Here is a 23,638-nt window from a genome sequence, read left to right on the forward strand (position 1 = left end):
AGCCAGCAATCAATTTTGGTGTCTCAAGCTTCACCAAAAATTTGAGGACAAAAACATCCCTAAAACAAAAAAAATCCAAAACTAATCCAAAATAACACATCAAACACAGCATGGGTAATTCTGTAAGAAAAGCATAACAAATAAAAGATAAAAAAAAAAAGGAAAAAAAAGAAATGAAACGTGCAAAACTCTGATGTCGTGGGACTCCAGAGAAAAAACCATAACCGAACAAAAAAACTGTATTGGAAATTTTCAAACTTCAGAAAAAAAAAAATAAAAAAAAAAATTATAATTATCCTCTAAAATTTAGCAGTATTGCGGTTTTGACAGTAAAACAAAGAAAAAAGTGCGTCCAGTTCCTCATTTTCTTTTAAGACCCTAAAATACAACATTTTAATTAAAAACAAAAATCAACACTTTAATAAAAACAAATCAATTAAAAAATAAAGTGGAGAACACCATTTTAGGAGAGAAATATTAAAAAATAAAGTGAAAAAAAGGCCACATGGTTAATAACTGCTCTCCATTTTAGGAGAGAGATATTAAACAGAAAAATTAAAATTTGTTATGTTGGAAAAAAAAAACAAAACAAGAACGGAATAACTTCTCCTCCATTTTAGGAGAAAATATTAATATCTATATTAAAAAAAATCTAATAAATTATACTAATATATGCATATGGTCCGACTAATTTAGACGGATTAGGATGTTTCAACTAATTTCTATCAATTTTAGGAGGAGATAAAAAATCATGATAATTATCCTCTAAAATATAGCAGTTATGGAGAGGAGGGAGAGATAAATGATAAAGGCAACAAAAACAAATTAAAAAATAAAGTCAAGAACATCATTTTAGGAGATAAATATTAAAAAATAAAGTTAAAAAAAGGCCACATGGTGAATAACTGCTTTCTATTTTAGGAGAGAGATATTAAACAGAAAAATTCAAATTTGTTATGTTGGGGAAAAAAAACAAATAAAACAACAAGAACAGAATAACTTCTCCTCCATTTTAGGAGAAAATATTAATGTCTATATTAAAAAAAGTATCTAATACATTATACTAACATATGCATATGGTCCAACTAATTTAGACGGATTAGGATGTCTCCAACAAATTTCTATCCATAGGACATACTAATATCTTATAAAATGATATATAGATTAAAAAAATAAATGAATAAAAAAGCGAAACCAACGTGGGAGAAAGAAAGGGGTAGAGGTTGCCGTGGGTTTTCAAAAAACCGTGAAGCTTGCCCACTACAAGCACTAACTTCCCCGTTCGTATAATCCCATTTTTTCCGTTCCTACTTATTTTCCCATATCCAAATTCAAATGTTAATTTTCCCCTCAGTTATACAACTGCTATCAACAGTTGTTGCTTGGTTTTACAGACTCTCACACTCCAACGTAGGATAAAACGGGTATTAAGCAACGCCCGAGTCATCATTCTTCTTTATTTCAATTTTTTCGCTTTTTTGCTTTGCCATTCTTCTCCCACTCCCTCTCCCCAGGCGTAAAAAGAAAATTAATCTAGGTGTAAGCTTCTTCTTTTTTCACTTTTTTTCCTGCATGGTTGTACTCATTTTACACATTTTCATGTAAGCATAATATGTAATTGTATGAATATCCAGGTTTAGCTTCATATGGGTTCTTTTAACTTCTTCCTTTGAAATCTTCATTGTGTGTTTTTTTAAATTTCGGTCAGATTATGAGTTTCACTTTTAATTATCTTAATGTGCTATACGTTTGCTATGGTAATTTTAAAAATTATTTGTTTTCATTCTTAGGATATTTACAAGAATACCCACAAAAAATGAAGAAGGAACCTATTGATAAGATCTCAAACAGACGTGTCTCTATTTTTACACCTGGTTGGGAGATATCTGTCGGAGTAAAAACTACTGATCTAAGCCAACTGATTCTCAAAGAGTGGAAAAAGAAGAAGCATGAGCAGTATGTATCCTAAATTATATACAAATTTGTTACAAGAAATCTAACATTATATATACCTTCAATATATAGGTGGCGCATGAAAAAGGCTGTGGAAGAATTAAAACCTTCAACAACTCCTCAGATCATACGTATTTGGAATAAAGTCCAACAAATTAGGTACAACACCATTTCTTACCTATTTATTTTTAATGGCATTCTCCATATCATTCTACAAATTAATTATCTCAAATTATAAAATAAAATAAAACAATTTATGGGTGCAGAAAAAAGATTAACATTGGCCAAAAAACTTTTCTAAATACGGTAAGTCTTCTCTTATTTTCATACAAAAGTATACTATAAATTCCAATTGCATTCAATTTTCAAATATAAATAAAATTGCATTTTTTGTCAGTTTTACAAGCATCACACCCGTCTCAAAGTACAAAGATTGAAGTACAAGATTAAGGTAATATTTCTTATTATTTAATTTTGTAAATATGGTTACAATTTGTTACCTCAAACTTGACAAATATATTTATCTTTCAGTATTCTACAAGTAACTGGAGTAAAAGTATTGCCATGAGAAAATTGTCAAACTTAAAGGTATTTAGGTTAAGTTGCTGTCAATCTTTATAGTTGGGATTGTGCATTATAGTTAGACTTCTTATTTTATCATCATTGCTTGCAGATTAACCATGAAAATCTAAAGCATCAAGTGCAAGCAAATGGGTGGCAAGCATGGCTTTGATTTCACACGTAGGCGCTATGTTTACATATGTACATGTTGTCCATATTTTGCTTTGCTTCATATATTAGGAGTTCATCCCTAGCTAGCCTATAACTTTGATTGAACTACGTAGCCTGGCCCATGCTCTAATGTTGAACATCTCGGTCCCAACCCAAAATGGCACACACATAATTATGTACTCACTCCTCTAACCGCATCAACTATCCCATTCACACAACCATTAAACAAATGATCTGCCAACCTGCTCGAATGACGCCAAATATTGCCCATAATACCTTTTTGTCCACCATAATAAAAAAAAATGTTGTTGTGCACCCTTTTAATACAGCCACTAATCCTCATGTTACAAAATATATTGATCATTTCATATTTTCTATACAACATTAAATAATTAAGCATATTTTTTAATTTTTTATATGAGAGTTTAAGGAACCTAACTCTTGATCTTCTTCTGTACAATATATAAGGGTAAAATGGTACTGATGGAGATACCAAAATTCTAACTAGACTAAGTAACTTAATTACCAAAGTCATAATAAGGATCAAGCATAGCTCATTTCGTGAAATCAAATTCTATCAACCAAACAAAAAAAAAAAACAAAAAGACACCATAATAATTAGCAAGCAAAAAAAAAAAAAAAAAAAAGGTGGATTGGTTAGTGTACAATTCATAAATTTCATTTTTTGGGTACAATGGGCAGGTGCAAAAAGACTAAGTTAGATGATTGAACATAATAAAAAATTGAAAATAATAAGAAATTGTTGTGATGGACACAAACACAATTTATAAAATAATCATTTAAGAAATATAAGAATATTTTAAACAACACATCTTTGGAGCGCGTAGCGCCCATAATGCAAAAATGCCTCTCGCACACACGCTAGTGCGTGCAGAGAGGCTAGTATATAACAAAATGTATTGATTATTTTTCCTACCTAGTCTTGATCGAAGATGTCAGTCGGAGATTATTGTCCGTATCGTCTTTTTCTCCTCCACTTCATATTTCACCGCCGATTGTAACTGGTTTCGAGGGAGGAAAAAGAGATGAATAGGTCGGGTAGATTTCATTGTTATGGCATTGATTCGTTATGACATTAATCGATTGCTGCTCCATCATTGTTTATTGGTATGTTTATTAGAAGTGTCCTTAAATCTAATCATAAAATGATTTTTTAATAGACATTACGTTATATATTAATTTAAAAAAAAAGAAGGAAAAATTTGAAATAGGTCCAATTTTATAAACTACCTTTTGAAATAGGTTCAATTTTTAGTGACTTTTGACTTTTGAAATATGTCCAATTTTTAGTTACTTTGACCTATTTCAAAAAACCCCTTAAAAGAACAAAGATTATTGGTCATAGACATCTCATTAAATGTGACATATGCTTAAACAATAAATCAAAGAATATTTAATAGAAAGAATGTAATCTAAACAAGTTGGATTTATGAGACTTTTCTCTTTCGTACACATATCTGAAATGTTTGAGGTCATTCTCTCTTTAGATAGTGACCGGTCTCGAGTCATTATGTGAAAGACAACAAGACAAATGTGTAGGTGCTTAATAGAGAGTGAGTTCACTGGACACACGATCAAACATGAGTTCTCATACTCATGTCACGTGATAACTCACTAGCTGGAATACCTGCAAAGTAGTCATTTGACTTAAGACACCGCAATTATCTTGTGGATGCATTTTTTGTCACGCCCCGATCCCATGATACGTCCAGGATTGACATGTGACGTTACCACGTACCTCTTCAACTATCGTGCATCGCTCACGAGACGTGACGAAAAACAAATTAACAGTTCAATAACGTAGTAACTGTTTTTATTTATTTATTTCATGGCTGCATCTAACCCTCAAGTTAAACTACCTACGTACCCTAGACAGAATCAAGTCATTCACAACTCACCTTTCTGTTAACCTCTTAATATTCTCAAGAAACTAACTAGCAAGAAACATATAATTCCAAACTACACCCAACATGCATGATGCACCTATATGCTATTTCATCACAAAATCACAATCAACAACATATAACATTTCAAGGAACCAACGATGCACAATATTAACCTTTAACCACCTTGATTAACCAATATGATCAAAATAAAATATATAAAAAAAAATCATTCATAAACCATACTTCACAAATTATAAATAAACTAGCTAGAATTCCTGAATGTCACCTAGACATCCATCGCCCTTCCTAAATCATACCACAAAGGTTCCCAAATCTTTCGTTCATAAGCATGCTGAAAACTAAGGCTAGCACAACACAATTCAGTCGAAACCTACAACTTATATATTTTCGCATTCTAGACCGAATCTAGTTCAGACCAATTCAGTGGAACCGAATGGAAAGAGGGTTTCTAAACCACTCAACGAATTTGAGACAAAGCAAGGTATCTGGACCACTTAACGGAACTACAGCGAAACACGATTCTGGACCACTAAACATAACACGTACGGGAAGGGATTCCGGACCACTCAACGAAATCCAAGCAAAACACGATTCCAGACTGCTCAATGAATCGAGATGAAGCAGGGTATCCGGACCACTAAACAAGACCCTAGCGGAACACGATTTCGGACCACTCAACGAAACCGAATAGAATTCAAGGAACTTAGTTTAGAATGGCTCAACGAAACAAGACATGACACGTTTTCGATGCGACAACTCCCCATGGCAATGGGTTAACGGTTCCTACTAACCCTCATGTTTCATAAACATTTCAATTATGCATTTCAAATCGCCTTTCATAAATAGAATGAAATTGGGTACTAGGCAGAATATCTTGCAAATAAAAATTAACTTTGCACTTGACTAGTCAAATGAGCTAGTCAACTAGTTACAAGTTAGTCAGTGATATAAAGTGCAATTGTAAGAACAAAACCTAACTGACCAATACGTCCAACTAATCACAAAGTCTGCCCAGATTAGTTTCACAATAATAATTCCTAAGCTTGAATACATTTACATATTGGTTCATTATGCAAACAGCAATAACAAAGCAATTATAAATAAAAGTATGCTGGATTGACTAGTCAAGCTCACTAGTCAACAAAGTACAGATTCGTCAGTTAATCAAAGGTAAATCTACGACAAACTTAGTTCACTAAGAGTTATTATAGTCAACAACAAATCAGTTCATTGCTCATAATATGCAATGTAAACTTAGTCTCAAACACATATCAAATAACAATTTATAAGATGCGTGAAACATATGCAAGTAAATAAGACATGTGGACAAGCTTAAGAGACAAAGAACGCAATAAGTTTTTGGCCAGAAAAAAAAACCCACCTCTAGGTTAAAAAACCCGAGACTCTCCACTGAGTCTAATCCACTAGTGAAATCAAGATTTTTACAAAGTAACCACACAAGCTCAATTCCTAGATCCTGATCTATGGAACGGCTTGTACCTTTGTGCAACCTTGCCTTTCACAAGATGGATTCCTTCGGTCTTCACGAAGTGCTGGCTCCTCCTAAGCACTTCACCTTGTGGCACCGAAATCAAATCAACTTATGCAAATGATGTTATGATGAAGTTGATGCAAATCTGGATTCGATGTCAAGTCAGTTTCACCAGTCAAACACTTGAAAGATGAAACTGATGCAAATCCAAAAGAAAAGTTATGAAGGTTAAAGAAATTGCAAGGAATGTAAATTAATTGCGAAATGATTTTTTCTCCCATATTTTGTCATGAAATGATTTAAAATGAGTGACATGCCAATTCAATTAAACAAAATAAATAATATGTCAATTGAGCTCATGAAAGAAATATCCAACCACAAACAGAAGTAAATAGGAATCAACAACAAGGACATAACATAACAATGAAGTTTAAGCACAAGGTACAATTCTCGGTACCAACAATTCCAAGCATAAGAACATGTCAATGTAATTAGTTCAAATCACCCATTTGTTTAGGATAACTAACAACAGCTAAACTAGCAGAACAACATATAAAAAAATGGAGTTTCAAATTACAACTTAAAGCACAATTGTCAAAAAGTAACCTAATAGAAGTTGAACACCCCCAAGATTAGTACTTTCCTAAAAACAACTCCCCGACAAGCAGTACCCCAACAACTTTCAAGTTAGAATGTATGAGAGACAGAATTACATAACTCTACAGAATAGAAATCGTCATCAGAGATATAGTCATCCAACCCAAATTGACCAGAGATTAGCACAAACAAAGTTCAACAGAAGAGAGGTTCAAATACAACAAGCCAAAATAGATCATGATTACCTATAAAAATTTGAACACCCCCATAATTAGCATTCTCCTAGACACAAACTTCCTTATAACCTTAAAGTTTACAAACTAAGTGGCAACACCAGATCGGAAATATCCACATTTGTAGTAAATACACAATACAAGTATAGCAAAAGCACATTGGATAACAAATAGTAATACATCATACGAGTACGCCCAAGCAAAGAAGCACAGGTAAGTGAACCAACTCCCCACAAAGGATGTATGCATTATAAATGAACTCCCCCATAAATGATGCTCTTCATACAAACAAACTCCCCCAAAAATCAAGACCACAACTTGAAATAAGCATTAACAGTGAAAACCTTAAAAGATTTCACTTTTCTAACGAGGGATAGGGACTCAGCAAAAAAGGAAGATGTCCAATTACAAATAGTTATGTGCAAAAGCAAAAAATAATGTACCCAAACATATTTTTGCAAACACATAAAAAGATAGATAACATGATAACAATTGTAATCATTGCACCAATAGATAACAGCAAAACCACAAGCCCTGAAAGGAATAAGTAAAACTAGTTTAAGACTCTTTTGGAAAGTATAGACCGAAAAATTAAATATCTAAATGGCACATCAGAGAGAGAGCATAGCATGCAAAACCTTTGGCAACATCAAGAATGAGATTTCCATTGTTCAAGATATGACTTAGAGGCTTGCCCTTTGGACAGAGTAACAGTGGGGGTCTTGATAGGCTTGACGTTGGTAGGCTTCTATGTCATAGCGACAAATGAACAACTCAGAAGGGTGCATAGTAGCAGCGGAGGTGAAAGTGAAACCCTAGAGATGTTAGAGAAGTTAAATGCCTAGGATACCATGGAGAAATTTGAACCAAGGGACACAAACGGTTGAGATGAGGAGGTTAAAAACATAAAGTGTAATAACATACATGCCCTTAAAAATCTTCACTTTTCTAACAAGAACTAGTGGCTCGTCAGAAAAGGAAAGTGTCCATTTTGAAAACAGATAGTGCAAGATCTTACAACAATGAAATCAACTAATTCGGACACCATACAAAAACCATGATAGATCACAAGAGAATAACATGATCTTAGCACCAATAAGCTGCATCTAACTAGACAATCCACAAAGAAGATGAGTGAATAAACAACTTCATTATCTATGCTTCCATGAGAGGGAACCAAAAAATAAGTAATGACTTGAAATTTAAACATGCAAAGCAATTCTCACATAACAGGTCTTTAAGGTCACACATGGACATTAAAGCATAGATTATGACAAGCTCATAGTGCAACTGTGATGTGTTAAGGTACGGGAATGGAATTGGTGATGGCCATCTTTAAATCAAAACTCCAAACCACTAAACTCAATATTAATTCGGAGGTTAACCAAACTTTTAGTAATTCATTGAGTTTAAGAAACAACACATAAATCGAATAAGGAGCAAAACACAAAACTACGCACAAGGAAAAAAGCCAAAGCCAGATGAAGATGTAAGATGAAATATGGCAATAAGGTACACAAGTAATTTGATATGGTTGGTGCAAAAAGTATTCGAAGCACCTCGAGAACCTTTTGAGCTTTTATGATAAATGGAAATAATTTGATGACCCATGACATTGCAATGGATAACCCTTTTGAAGGAATGAGAGATTGAGATTCCTTTTTTTATTTTATTTTATTTTTATTTTTTGAAATTTTTGAGAAAGTTGCTCATAACTAATAATTTAAAGGCTTATATTTATGATTTTATTTTAAGGATCCCTTAGCACGAATCTAAGAGATAAATAGGTGGTGTTTTGCACTGGAATTGATAATAAGTTCAATTTACAGAGTAAGTAGTGCCACTACACCTCAACTAAGACCAAAGTAAGCCTAACCTCTAAATCAACACAAGTTTTTGTTAAATGAAACTATGATTCTTTAGAGGCTATCAGCCACAGTAGGGAGAACCTTTGACATCACAATGTAAAGATTATCTAAGTTTAATCCACAAAATACTAGCAAAGTATGACATTTAAGATATGCACATAGAGAAAAATAGGATTAACTGATAAGATGTTTGACACGACATATATAATAACAAGTCTAAATAGGCAACAAGAAATTGGAAGCGTAGCTATTCAACCTGTTCAATTGATGGCACAAAGAACAACAGAGCTTAGATGATTTTTAAGCCATCGATTGTCCAAAGTACTTGTAAGATAGTTAGCCAGCTGTTTCTCAAATGGCGCTAAGATTAGCACATGCATTTCTTTCCATAAACTCACCAATGAAATCAAATTGAGTTCCAAAATGATTGGATGTTAATAGCTGAATAAGATTCTTCCAAAAGTCAATTTCTCACATATGGTCAAATTAAAGATGAATGGCCAATTAATTCACACCATGGTTATTGAACATATACAATAACCACAACATAAAGACACAAGTAATCATGACGAGAGCAACATTTGCATTCACATAAGAAAGAGAAACATACCTTTGATTTTCAATGCATCCAACAATCAAATTGTCTTCGTTTTACCACAAAACATCATCAAAGTTTGAGCACTAAGGATCATTTCAACCAGATGAGGAGTATTAGAAATTCTAGTGTAGGAGACTCCTATGTGAGACATCACAAAATGCATTCCGATGTTGCAAGATTCAAAAAAAATAATATTCACAGAAGTAGAGATGTGGCAGCCCCCTTATGAACATTAAATTATCAATTTCTTTGTTCCAATCTGAGCATTCACCACCTTTAGAAAAAAATCAAGAATGTAGCAATTGTCCTTTGATCTTGGAACAACCAGCAAGTTCGTTCCATTTTTATCAATAAGTATGCAACATTTCTTCAAGAAACACACTTCATCAACAATAACAACAGAAAGCTGGTCAATGCTTAGAAAACTTGTTGTCAAACTAGCCACTTAATAGACTTTTTAAAGCCAAGATCAGGAATCTTGACTACCCCATTTCCAGCAATTTGAGCCATGTATCATTCACCAAATTCGATTTCATCACTATTAACAGGTGTAAAAGACAGGAAGACATCTTTGTTGCTAGTCAGACGACAAGAACACCCACTATTAAGGCACTAAACATCTTGGGGACGTAAAGAGCACAATAAGTTACCAGACATTCGTTAGAATGTCTTCAAAACCATCTTGAACAAGACTTGATATTGTCAGAGCTACAGGAATTAACAATTTAAGTCATTTTGTTGACTTCCATGACTGGTTGATCTACTTAATCTTTCAAGTCAATTTTCTTTTCTGAGAGACGTTTTTTGCACTAGGCCATATAAAACCAAGTTCACCACAGTGAAGACACATGGGAATAAATATTGTCTTTGCAGAAGTAATGGCCAAATGAGTCATATGCAATGATTCCTCCATAATCTGTGTGCTTATGCTTATAGAACATGAACCACTTTCCACAAAACCAAGAGCATTCTTGGCATCACATGGAATTCCAACACTTAGAATTTTGTTGGATCTTTCAATATCAAGAGTTAGACAATCCATTTTGTATATAGCCTCAATCAACTCAGACGGTAGCTTCAAGTGTACCTCATGATACATTTCATTGTTAGCACTCATCACAATAACTTGTTGTAGTAGCCTTTCTTGAGATATCATCAATTCCTACACCTGAGCTTCAAGAGAAGCAATAAGATCATCTATTTCATCTTCATCATCACAAATAAGCGCCCTTCCGTTTAGTCTATAGAGTTGAGCATCAAGAAAAGTAACTTTCTCACTCAGTTCCATTCTGACTAGTTGGAAATACTCAACTTCTTTTTGTAGCTCAAAAATCTTCTTGGTCAGCTCATCATTGTCTAATTTACAAAAAAGTCACATCAAACAGAGAGTCATACAAGACAAATAGATCACGATGTGATATTTCTTTAGAATCATTAAACACGAGTTCATCATCACTAGGAGACACTTCTTCAGTGGTTTTTGCTCATCATCTGATGATCTGCCAGAACAAACAGATTCTTTACTCTCGTTTTCACATCAAGTAGCCACCATTGCATTGTCACATTTCTAATTTGGTTTCTTGTTGTTTGCACACTCAGCAACCCGATGTCTAATACCACCACAAGAGAAACAAGGTTTAGGTTCACCAGTAGAAGGCTTATCTGTACGACTTATTATTCTTCCCTACTTCCTACCAAAAGTGAAATTCCCTTGAGATTGAAACAAGGAATCTTTTGAAAACTCTCCAGCCTTTTTGACATCCCTTCCTTTGTTCCTGAGAATCATTTTGAATTGTTAACAAATAAAACTAGATTATCTTCAAAAGATTGATTAGATGAATCCTTGGTGACCAAAGCTTCTTCAACACTTTGAAGGGCAAACCTCCTTCCTCCTTTTTGAATCTCTTGTTTTGCCGTAGTGCAATATCAAATGTGGCTTAATTAAGTCAATGAGATGGCAGTGACGATATCATTCCTTGCTTTCCTATTAGCCATAGCTGATGTGACTTCACTGGGGTCTAATCACACTTTGCTTTTACAAATTAGTTAGTGATATAAAGTGCAGTTGTAAGAACAAAACCTAACTTACCAATACGTCCAACTAATCATAGTCTGCCCATATTAGTTTCACAATAATAATTCCTAAGCTTAAACACAGTTACATATTGGTTCATTATGCACACAAGAATAACAAAACAATTATGAATTAAAGTATGCTGGATTAACTAGTCAAGCTCACCAGTCAACTAAGTACAGATTCGTCAGTTAATCAAAGGCAAATCTACGACAAACTTAGTTCACTACGAGTTATCTTAGTCAACAACAAATTAGTTCATTGCTCATAATGTGCACTGTAAACTTAGTCTCAAAAACATATCAAATAACAATTTATAAGATGAATGAAACATATGCAAGTAAATAAGATATATGGACAAGCTTAAAAGACAAAGAACACAATAAGTTTTTGGCGGGGAAAACCCACCTCTGAGTTAAAAAACCGAGAATTCTCCACTGAGTCCAATCCATTAGTGAAATCAAGATTCTTACAAAGTAACCACACCAGCTCAATTCCTAGATCCTAATCTACGGAATAGCTTGTACCTTTGTGCAACCTTGCCTTTCACAAGATGAATTCCTTCGGTCTTCACAAAGTAGAAGCTCATTTTGAGCTCTTCACCTTCTGGCACCGAAATCAAATCAACTTATGTAAATGATGTAATGATAAAGTTGATGCAAATCTGGATTCGATGTGTAGTCAGTTTCACCAATCAAACACTGAAAAGATAAAACTAAGATGAATCCAAAAAAGGTTAGTTTGAAGATTTGAAACTTGAAAAACTTGACCACAAACTTCGAACAAAATCACAATGACAATGCTACCCTAATATGCAACTATTTGAGTGTTTAATGCATGAGTGTGATTTTGTGGCTAGGGTTTCTGATGAGGAACTCAAAGAGGCAACTCCTGTTAGGATGCCAGATGGCATCATTTTGTGGTGACTCTACATCTTCCAAAATTGCACAGAGAGATAGTAACAGAACATGAGGACAACAATACAATTTCATTAACTGCCTTTCTTCTCTTACAATGTACTATTTATGCTAATACTCAACTCTAGCTGTCACCACAAGATGATGCCATCTGGCATCCTAACAATACCCCTCCCTTAAAACCAATCTTACAAGTAAGATTTACAATTTCAAACTAAGTACAATTGAAAACCAGCAACAAAACCAAAAATAACAAAATCACAAGAATGTGTTAAAGGTTCACAATTTTTGGAACTTAAGCTTCAGTTCATGGTGTAGTCCTCTTCAAGACCCTTGAAGCAACGAAATCCCGCATCAAACATTACCCTTTGCCGCACCTTGAGGTGAAGATCATCTACACGTTGTTTTCAAGCTCAAAACTTGAAGCAATCATTTAACCGTTCGTCCAAGATCAAGTCATCACGACCCTTGGATCAACAATCACACATCTACATCAAATTTGAAGACTGAATTAGAGGAAAATTGTAAACAGAGATTGTAACCCTACAAATTCATCAATACAAATCTACTTCGTACACGTGTTCTCGTTTCATTCAATACATAATTTTTGTGTTTACAGAAATTATTGAGAGGGATTTGGTTTCGTGGAATTCCATGATTTCTGGGTTTTGCAAAATGGGATATGCTGGAAATGCGGTGGGGTTGTTCTGGGAAAATGAAGGGTGATAGATTTGAGCCTAATGAAACGACTTTGGCGACGGTTCTTGAGCATGCGGGGACACGGGAGATTTGAGTTTGGATTCGTGGGTGGAGTGTTTTGTAGTTGAGAAGAAATTGGAGATGAATTCTTATGTAGGCTCTATGTTGATTGGCATGATAAAAGTCCTGAGAAATTCATGAAAAAATTTATACAAATCCATAGAAATCTATAAGTGAAATCCATATAAATTTGTCAAAATCCATATAAGATTGTAGAATCTATTAAAATCCTTTAAAATATGTCACTTAAAAAGGTCTATTAAATTCCTCTGAAATCAAAGTTAACTACACCCCTAAATTTTTTGAGGTTTTAAGTACTTAATTTATAAAAAAATGAAAGTGTTATTGACACTTCAAAATTCTTATTCTACACTCCCTACAAATATATTTTTCTTTTTAAATATAAAAAATTTGGAAGTTAAATGAAAAATTTTGAGTGGCAATAACAATCCCCAAAAACAAAAGCGCAAACGGCGAGAAACTAAAGTAAGTCAAAGTAATAGAACAAACTGTGGCTCAACTCAATCCTCGCCTTGGTATCTGTCTGTCAGAACTCAAAACGTAATAGAATAATCTGTCTGTCAAACCTCAAAAGTTGAATACTCAGGGTGGGCTGAGGCTGATGCTGCTCTGCTGCGTTTAATTTATCAAAATGGTGAGTGAATTTCTTTTCTGCGTTTAATTAATATTCGGTTGATTGATTTGATTTGATAGATAACAATAACCCTAACAAATGATAACAAATGATAAGATGGAAGCACAGGAGGTGGAGGTGGAGGCGCAGGCGGCGACCGAAAGTGGCGATCAACAACTCAAGCTTTATTCCTACTGGAGGAGCTCTTGCGCCTACCGTGTTCGAATTGCTCTCAACTTGAAAGGTCAAAATTTTCCCCTTTTTTCTCTAAAAGAAAAAAGTAAGTATTCATTCAATTGTTGGTTCATTCATGCAATAATTTATTATGTACTGAATTAATAATAATTAGGGTTGAAATACGAGTACAAAGCTGTAAACCTACTGAAGGGAGAGCAATTCAGTCCGGGTTAGTTTAGTTTAGTCCCTCCCTCTCCCTCCTATGACAATTGACAAACACCTAACTCTTTTGTTGTAATTCTGTTTAAATTATTTACTATAATTTGGTTGTTTGCAAATTGCAAATTGTTGCAATAAAAGCAGAGTTCAGAAAGCTGAATCCGCTCGGGTATGTGCCTGTGCTTGTGGATGGGGACACCCTTGTTGCTGACTCATTTGCCATCCTAATGGTAATTGGTACCTCTTGTTTCTACTTTCTCCTTTATCTTCTTATTACTTGCTTCTCCTCCATCCAAATTCCAAATACCCAATATTCCATTGCATTGCATTAATCTTCTTCTTTATCTAGTATTTAGAAGAAAAGTACCCGCAACATCCATTGTTACCGCCCGATCTTCAGAAAAAAGCTATCAATTACCAGGTCAGGCCTAACTGCTTCTTTCTCTTCTCCTTTTAATTGTTCATTCCTTTTCTCAACTATTAGTATTACCAATGCAAAGGAGAAAGAAACCAAACAAAAATAGATGTATGCATATAGTCCTTGAAAACTCCCCTTCCGTTATACTATGTTTTTCCATTTAGAACTAATTGGGCGCATCATGCACTCAATGCCTTTAAAATAGGCGGAGTGACTCAATTTCTTGGTGCAATACAAGTAATTGTGCTAATGTCACAATGAGAACATAAATGCTTAACAAGTTGCGGCCACGGCTTAGCCAATTGGTAACCATACATCTCGTCCGATCATGAGGACCCCAGCTCAATTACTCTCTCTGCCAAATGTTGTAACTGATGAAGATATTGTCGTCAGTGTGCCTGTGACAACCCTCAGTATCATTGGCTGAGTTCATTAGTTATATTATGGTTTCCAATTTTATCCTTTTGACTTGGCAAAACATTTGCAACTTTCCCAGAACTGCACTGATGAGTACGCTATGGCCTACACGGCTACACACATGATGTGGATCAGTTGCTTTTACTGTCATTTTGAGGAATGGAAAATTAATTTCACCTGTAGTGGTGCTTAGTACTATATTGTGTTTAGCACACTGAGTGATGCTAATTCAACTAAGGAAAAAGCATCATGCCCTGCCCGTGGGATATATTACTAGTAATTTAAGTTTCCAATTATAACTGTGGAATGTTCATTATTCTGACCAAATAACTTATCTAAATTATGTTATAGTAAGATTCTTAAATGTATGTTCAAAATTCTAATGCTATTAGCATGTCCCTTATCACCTGATATGCAGGCTGCAAATATTGTTTCCTCAAGCATACAACCTCTACAAAATCTGGCTGTACTGGTAATTAGCTGGATCAAATATTGAGTTCACTTCTCATGATACTATTATAACCTAAATGATATAGATCTTGTTTTGCTGCTTTTCCAACTTACAGAAGTACATTGAAGAAAAAGTTAGTCCCGATGAGAAACTTGAATGGGTTAAAGTTCATATTGGAAAAGGCTTTTCAGGTATGATTTTACAAGGCTATCAATTCATCCCTCCCCTAGAATAGATATAATGATATTTCCACCTCAAACTTGCTTCTCTATTCCCCAACTCACCCCAAATGTGGAAGATTTATCAAATCATAATTTATGTGATACTTTCATGTCTTTCAGCACTTGAAGAACTGCTGAACAACCATGCAGGAAAATATGCAACTGGAGATGAAGTTTACATGGTCTGTTTGCTCATTTTGTCCTTTTTCTTTTATTCTTCCTTTTCAGAAAAAGACTCACAATCCTTTTCTATGTTGGAAAATAAGAAAACTGATAGAAACATTTTGAAATAATTTGACTCAAAAACTAGAGTCTAACCACAAAAAATCCATTTTTGAGGCAGGTCTCTGAGGGTACTGGTTTTTTTTATTTATTTTTTATTATGGTATGTTTTAGATTGATGGAAGTTTGGGTTTGGGTAACCAGAAGAGTTTATGGGGAATGAATGTTTTGGGGTTTCTGTGATTCTAGAGAAATAAAGAATAATAGAAGGTGAAGAGAGAAGAAAGGACATACCAAGGCACCAAAAGATATACATATTTATAGGCTTATAATAGGACTCCCAAATACTCCTAGAAGTACTAAAAGTCCCATTAAGTATGAGAGCATATGGAAATTGATGGGTTTTACAAAAAAGATGGTGGAGTAAAGAAGTTTAGGTGTATATGATGTAGACTTTTGAAAAGTCCATAGCAGTTTTGTGGTATTCAATCAGAATTTTTAGAGATTCCATATAAGTCTTGTGGTATTCATTGAAGATTTTTAGAAAATCTATGGAAGTGTAGTGATTTTCAAAAAGTCATTACGTGAACCCTAAAATTTGAGTAGCATGTTTGCACGGCAATGTCCACAGAACAAGTGTTAGTGTGAAATTACTTTATCTCTAACATGTTGACAAATATTTGCAGGCAGATTTGTTTCTGGCACCCCAGGTTTATGCAGCCATTAGGTTCCAGCTAAACATGGTACTTACCATTCGATTCTTGTGCAAGTTACAACTGTTGCAAATGAACATTTATTCACTTGATTCGCATGGTGATGGAAACTATCCGATTTTGTGGTGTTGTAATGTTTTCATCACATGATCAAGTTGTTGTCCTTTTGGTCAGAAATCAAGCTCCTTTCTGATCCAACTTTCAGGAGCAACCTGTCTTTCTTCTATTTTTAGCTATATTTTTTTTCATAAGAAACAGTAAGAGCTCGTTTTTGACATTCATATCTGTTCTTATGGTACGAACGGTAGCTTTTCACATTGAAGTGGAAATTGTAGTGTTCATTAATTAGGGGTATATATCAAGGTAGGTTTACCACAACTAAGGTACTTACAGGGACTTGGTTAAGAAAAGATACATGCAGAGAGTGCAACAAACGTCTCTTTCCTTCAGAATAATACAAACAGCTCATCATTCATATTTCTTTCTCCCTCGATATGTAAACTTAGAATAACCATATCTCTCTCTCCCTGATATGGGACTTTGTATCATTTGCTAGAAATTTTGACGTGGGTTGGTGCGAAGAACTCAATTCTACTAGTTCAAGGCCTAGGTTGACATTTGAAGTCTAATCGATGTGTTCAGTGTAGCAAGTCTCTGTTCATCTCTTAATTGGCTTGTTTGAGCTAAGGGGTTTCTCTTACCCTTGCTTTTTTGAGAATTTATGGTCCAACTTTCAAGTGGCATTCTCCATCTGCATCTTCTGATTAATTTCTTTATACTCAATGTTTGTGCAGACTCAGTTCCCCCTTTTGGCCAGGTTGCATGAGGCATACAAAAAGATACCGGCATTCCTAGATGCTATACCAGAAAAGCAGCCGGATGCTCCTTCTCCATAGTTAAAAAATTGTGTTGAAGAGGTTTGAATTAACATTTATTAAGTTACTCTCTTGGTTAGAGTATAGCATATATCTAATATTCTGGTTAAATCTGGCATTTGACGTATATGTGAGGCACCATACGAACGGAATGCTTATTGTTGCTTTTGTGTTGATTGGTGCTTCAGGGACCCTGTTTGAAATCGTCGGTTCCATTCTTCTTAAACTTCCTTTTTAAAATCAGATGAAGCTTGTCCATCCCAAAGTCCAGCATAAAGGGTCGACAATTAAGGTCTGAGTTGAGGCATTTGAAATGTTGTATATCACTCAGGTGTTAGTCCTGTCCAAATAAGGATTATCCCATGATGGAACAATGATGAAACTGTAGAATGTTGTGTTTGAAACGTTGACTGATGTAATGGTTTGGAATGTCTGTAAAACCAGTCTTTTGAAGTACACATCAAATGTACTTGGACGATACAGCTTCCTGTATTCTCGATACAATGACTTGTCAGTTGTTTAGCAATCGGGTGTGTATATATATACACACACACATACATTGGCTAAATGATTTAATGACTTGTCAGTTGTTTAGCAATCGCATGTGTATGATTTAAATGATTTTGTGTGCGTGCTCTTAACAAGGGAAGAATTCCCAACTACACCAACCCAACCCCAGGATGAAATGAAGTTCTTCCAATTCGTCCATCTCTCGGGTCTTCTGGATTGTGGACTTGAATTATATTTCGGTTTGTGTCTAGTGTCCCATGGGGAGGATACTGTTGCCAATGGCGTTGTTCAGTATTGTGTAGTGATAAAGCTGCGTTGACGATTGCGTGGGGTTCCAATGCAGGCTGAGAGATATTGAAGATTCTCTAATCTCTAATAAGATAAAATCATCTCAAATTTAATAAAGGAGAAGAGAGTGATGGGAATATGATGCGAGAATTATACGCACACAAATTAAACCCTCTTTTTGACAATTGTAGTAAGTATGTAAGTAAGGATTGTTCTGGACCGGGGATTAGGAGGGATTGTTAATCACTTGGATTTGACTCAAAAACGTAAAAACACAATATAAAACACTACACTAGATTCAAAGAATGCAAAACTAAACTTTAAAACACTCAAACAAACTAAAAGACTCAAAACAGCACAAATACACTCAAATCTGCCTAAAAACCACTTTCTGGGCAGTTTTGAGTCTAAACACAAATTTGGACGAAATTAAGTTGTAACTTGACTCAAGACTCTTAAAAACACAAACTAAATTGATTTCTAACTAATTTGACATTAAAGTAAAGGGGGATTTAGGTTTATACGAAATTAAATTAAATTGCACAAATTGTAATTAAAGGCAAAACGTAAATATGAATGTGATGAAAATATGGATGATGGAATAGCCAAGGGGTTCTTCTCCACACATGTTACACTTGCATACAAGATTGATTCTCAGTTGGTCTTTCGATAAATTATGAAACTCAACACCCCGGGTTAATTAGGTCCGCTTAAATTAACCGTCAAGTTCTCCTTTAAGTTAATGAATTGGATGGGTTTGCGCAACGCAATTCACAACATTCTCCAAAAGTCCTTTACGTGAAAAGCACAATAAAGATACAATCAAAGATCATTAAGCATTATGAAAACTATAAGTGTTGACGAGGCATTCGTTACTATGATGAGCATGAAACTCGTGCCAAGAATTCATTTAACGCGATTGTTTATAAGCAACCTCCACTACTTATGAATATAATTTCATAACGATTAGGTGAAACTCACTTATATTCTAGCGTCATATTCATGCATGAAAATTAAGCGCGCATTCTTAATAAACATTCATAAATAAGTTATCAATCAAATGGTTAAACAAATTGAATCCACAACTTATGAAATTCCAACGAAAGTTAATCAATTCATATTGCAAATATAAACATAGTTTCGAATCACCCCCTAGCTAAAGGGGGTTTAGTTCCTCATAACTTTGAAATCAAAGAAACACCTAAACATTCCAACAACTCAAACTTGAATTGTATGAACGTTTAGGCACTCTTCTCTTCCATTCCTCATACGTACAAAACAAAGAGAATTGAATTTAAACATTGAAATCAAAGAAACACCTAAACATTCCAACAACTCAAACTTGAATTGTATGAACGTTTAGGCACTCTTCTCTTCCTCGTTGTTGTAGCACAAGGTCTAAGGAGATGTTTAGGGCTTTAGGTGTATGTGGAATGGAGTGGCTGCAATGGAGGATAAAAACTGCACAGAAATGGAAGGAGATGCACGGCAAGGGTTGGTGTTGGTGTTGTGTGTTGTGTTGTGAATGGAATGAATGAATTGTGGCTGCAATGCATGCTTATTTATAGGTAAATAAGAGGGAACATGACAGCTAGGAAGTGGATGGAAATGTGGCTGCAATGTTAGTGAATGATTAAAGGGATTGCTAGGTTGGAAATGCATGTGGAGTTGTTGGAAATGGGATGGGAAAGCCACGGCAAAGTGTGTAGTTTTTGTGGCTGCATGTTTGGGTTTGTTTAAAGGGTGCATGTGGGTGAATGTTAGGTTGAAATAATGATGGAAAAATAGCTAGGAAAAGAGGGAATGCATGTGGAAGTGTGGCTGCAAAGAGAAGGAAAGCTGGAATGTGGAATGGGATGCACGGCAAGGTGTAGTAATGATGGCAGGTTGTGTATGTGATTGGTTTAGGGTGAATGTGCATGTGTTTTAGGTTGTGAAAGCATGTGGATTAGGTGGAAAGAGGTGGGTGTGCATGTGAGTTGAAATGCATGTGTTTAAATGGTTGAAATGTGTAGATGATTATGAGTATGATAAGTGATAAGTGTATGGTTATGATAAGTGATAAGTGAATGATATGATAAGTGATAAGTGAATGATATGTTAAGTGATAAGTGAATGATATGTTAAGTGATAAGTTTGGTCTTCAATTTCGTCCATTCCTTTTTTTCCAAACATAAGCTATCCATTCCAAGTCCGATTTTGCTCCAAAATGCTCCAAAATGCATCTTTTTGCCTCCTTAGCCATATAAACCTAAAAACACACGAAAGAAGCATAAAGGACTAAAATAACTAAAGAAACATAACGTAAATGTACGAGAACAAGCCATTTAAGTCGCATGAATATGCTCCTATCAGAATACCCTCAAAAAATGCACCCTTCAAAAATGCAGGCAGGCAGCATGTTAGATCAATCTTCATAAAAGTTTAGGTAAAACTAAAATTCAAATTATTAGTTAAGGAAACAACGTGGAACACGCGGAAGAAGGGAAGGAGGGAATAAGGTGGGCCGGCGGAAGCCATGGAACAATGGAGAGGGTCAAACGTAAGACGACAACCACTGGATTTCTTTGAACGGTGCCACAACCATCACTTCCGGTAGGAAGAGAGAAGATGGGTTGGGTAGGAGTAGAGAGATTATGCAAGGCATCAGGGTGATACCAGCCGATAAACCTTGGATGCCTACGCTAGCTAACCAAGTATGGAGGCTTAATGGTTGAGCGAACATTCATTCTCTTAAGAGCAATGTATTAAAAGGCGGAGGTGTGGGCGAGGCATTCTATAGATAGCCCCCACCTAGGCTTGAGGCGTGAGGCAAAGCCTCACAGAACTTAAATTTTTGTATATAAAATATTATACTTTGTAAAACAATTAATCAACAATAAAACAAGCAACCAAGACCAAATTGAGATTAGAATACTAAAAAACTTACTTGAATTTTAAAACAAATGTGGTGTTGTGGAGAAATTTTGAAAGAAATTGAAGTATAAGATTGGGGTAAAATTGAAGGGGGTGTATTCAATTGGAATTTTGAGAGAGTTTCAGGGAATAAATAATTCTAGGGATATTCAATTAGGAATTTAAAGACTCCATAAAAGTTTTAGGTGTATTCAATTGAGAATTATAAACACTTTTTAAAAGTCTCTAGAAATATAGGTGTATTCAATTGAGATTTCTAGAGACTTTAAAAATTCCTACAAATTGTGTATTCAATTGTGATTTTTTCGAAGTCTTTAAAAATTTAAGTGTATTGGTGGATTTTAGAGGATTTCAAGGTGAGACCTATAAATACCAAAGAGCCTGGGAAATCTCATCTCACCCCTAGAAATTTTGAGCGACTTTGTGTGCTGCTATCCTCTCCAGAGAAGGGTGCCTTCTACTCCAAAAACAAAGTAGCTTGAAGGTAAAACTTTTCACCTTGTACATGTTTTCTTCGGATTTTTCTTGTTTGGATACTGTAATCTTGTTCTAGGGTTAGGGTTTTCTAGTCTAGGGTTTATCTGGATTTGAAACCGTATTGTTGAATATGTGTGTGCGTTTATGGTTTGGTGGTTTGTTGAATATTTTTTGCTTTTGATTGTCAAAAAGATCAATTGGGGTTCATAGAAATTTTGAATTTTGAATGGAAACTTGCTGTTGGATATCGAAGTGATGTTTGATGTCGAATTGGCGTCAAAAAGGTTTTTCGTCTTTACAAATTCACGATCATTACTTTAGTCTAAAGAAAGCATTGTAATTGGCATTGTTCTTGATTGTTCATCCTGAATTTCAGTTTATTTACAAAATTGCCACTCGAATGCTTTTAACCCACTTTCACTTAATTTACAAAGTTGCCACTGAGGCTTAAAAACCTTCTTTTAGCCGTTCCCTGCATTTCATGTTTGACTCGGCAAGAGAAAGAGGAAGAGGACATCACGCCTGACAAATTGGAGAGAGACAATCGCTCCCATTTTTGACTCGGAGAGAGAGATGGGAGCTATGGGTTTGGACTGAAAGAGAGAGATTTAGGTAGGTGCTCTGTCAGGATCTATAGGATTTTCTCCCATTTTAGAGAGAGAGATGGGCAGGGAGAGAGATACAGAGTGGAAAGCATGGGTGTGTGTATTCTTTAGGGTTAACATGTTACGCATAGAGGTGGTGAGGAGAGGATGGGTGAGGGACGAATGGCAGGGTCTGGGTTTTCAATTTTCTCCATTGATTGAAAAGGTAATGCACCACTTTTTTTTTTCATTATTTAGTGTCTAATTGCCATTTCCTTTGTAAAAAATTTCATTTATATTTTGTTCTTTCATTCAAATGGTAATGGATGTTTATAAATTGTTGAGTTGGGTGCTAGGATTATGTCTCTATTTTTGTGAATTAGGGTCTTCCACTGCTTTAATTTGTTTGTTTCTTGATTACTTTTTGTCTCATTGATCCTTTTTCTGTTTTAGAATTGTTACAAATTTTTTGTTCTTTAATTAAAATTGTCATAGATCTTTGTAGATTGTTTAGCTCATCTTAGGGTTAACTCTTTTTCAGTTTATTGTTTTTAATTGTTGTTTACTATTTGATTAGCCATTCCCTTTATTAAAATTGTCATAGATATTTTTTCTATCATTAATGCTATCATAGATATTTTATATTGTTTACTTAGCTATTAGGGTTTGCTCTTAGTCTTTGTGAATTAAGGGATTACACTGTCTTCATATTTGTGTTTTTCAGATATTTTTTTTCCCTTTGCTTATAGGTAAACAAAATTCAAACTCCTTTTTAAGTTTATTGTTTTTAAATTTGGGAGTTTAGATTGTTTAGTTCACTGTTCAGTTCACTGTTACAGTCAGATTTCTGTCTTTATAAATAAAGGGGTTGCACTGTGCTCATTGTGTGTTTCTTCATACTTTCCTACTAATTGCTTCTCACCAAATCACCTTCAGGTTCTTTTTCCATTTCACATCATTCGAATATCTCTATGTTGCAAGGTTGTTTTTCCATTTCTTGGTTGCTTCTGTATTTGTGTGATGCACTTTTTAATTTTATTTTTCATATGCATGTAGATCCAACACAAGCATAGAGATCAAACCATTCATTCACACAACAGCCACCAAATCAACCATTACTAAGGTATTTGTCTATCCATTTTAAAATTTTGTTAAGTTTTGTTAATTGTACGAACTAAATTATAATGCAAATCTCTATACTGTGTTTGAAACTTTCTAACAACCAATGGACAACTTTGTGGGGATTTCAAGGTCTTTCTGAGAGGTGAATGTTTTGGAAGGTAATATTTTGTGTGTGTGTTTATATATTCTCATTGCCATGTAATATTTTGTGTTTAATACTTTTGATTCTCCTTTATTTTTTAG

General features: G+C 34.7%; 1 protein-coding gene and 2 long non-coding RNA genes across 6 annotated transcripts; all 3 read left to right on the forward strand.

The window, feature by feature from the left end:
• The first annotated feature begins 1,269 nt into the window (after window positions 1-1,269).
• On the forward strand, window positions 1,270-2,112 carry LOC148690307 (uncharacterized). Its single transcript, XR_015957249.1, has 2 exons — window positions 1,270-1,956; window positions 2,026-2,112. It is a non-coding gene; the product is annotated as an uncharacterized LOC148690307 (long non-coding RNA).
• A 237-nt stretch (window positions 2,113-2,349) lies between these two features.
• Window positions 2,350-2,772, forward strand: LOC148690308 (uncharacterized). Its single transcript, XR_015957248.1, has 3 exons — window positions 2,350-2,404; window positions 2,485-2,541; window positions 2,627-2,772. It is a non-coding gene; the product is annotated as an uncharacterized LOC148690308 (long non-coding RNA).
• Window positions 2,773-13,577: 10,805 nt separating this feature from the next.
• On the forward strand, window positions 13,578-18,119 carry LOC137714157 (glutathione S-transferase zeta class). Of its 4 annotated transcripts, none has more exons than XM_068453439.2 (11): window positions 13,578-13,806; window positions 13,903-14,029; window positions 14,135-14,191; window positions 14,326-14,411; window positions 14,531-14,602; window positions 15,435-15,488; window positions 15,583-15,658; window positions 15,809-15,870; window positions 16,597-16,653; window positions 17,418-17,540; window positions 17,687-18,119. In XM_068453439.2, the coding sequence occupies exons 1-10, from the start codon at window positions 13,804-13,806 to the stop codon at window positions 17,517-17,519; spliced, it is 696 nt and encodes a 231-aa protein (XP_068309540.1). In that variant the 5' UTR covers window positions 13,578-13,803; the 3' UTR covers window positions 17,520-17,540; window positions 17,687-18,119. The 4 variants fall into 4 exon arrangements, with proteins under 4 accessions (XP_068309540.1, XP_068309554.1, XP_068309545.1 ...); XM_068453444.2 differs by having other exon boundaries at window positions 13,622-13,806; window positions 13,915-14,029; XM_068453453.2 differs by lacking the exon at window positions 14,135-14,191 and having other exon boundaries at window positions 13,600-13,806.
• The last annotated feature ends 5,519 nt before the right edge of the window (window positions 18,120-23,638 follow it).

This window comes from Pyrus communis, chromosome 15, assembly GCF_041283825.1.
Source record: "Pyrus communis isolate YQ-2024b chromosome 15, ASM4128382v1, whole genome shotgun sequence".
NCBI lineage: Eukaryota > Viridiplantae > Streptophyta > Magnoliopsida > Rosales > Rosaceae > Pyrus > Pyrus communis.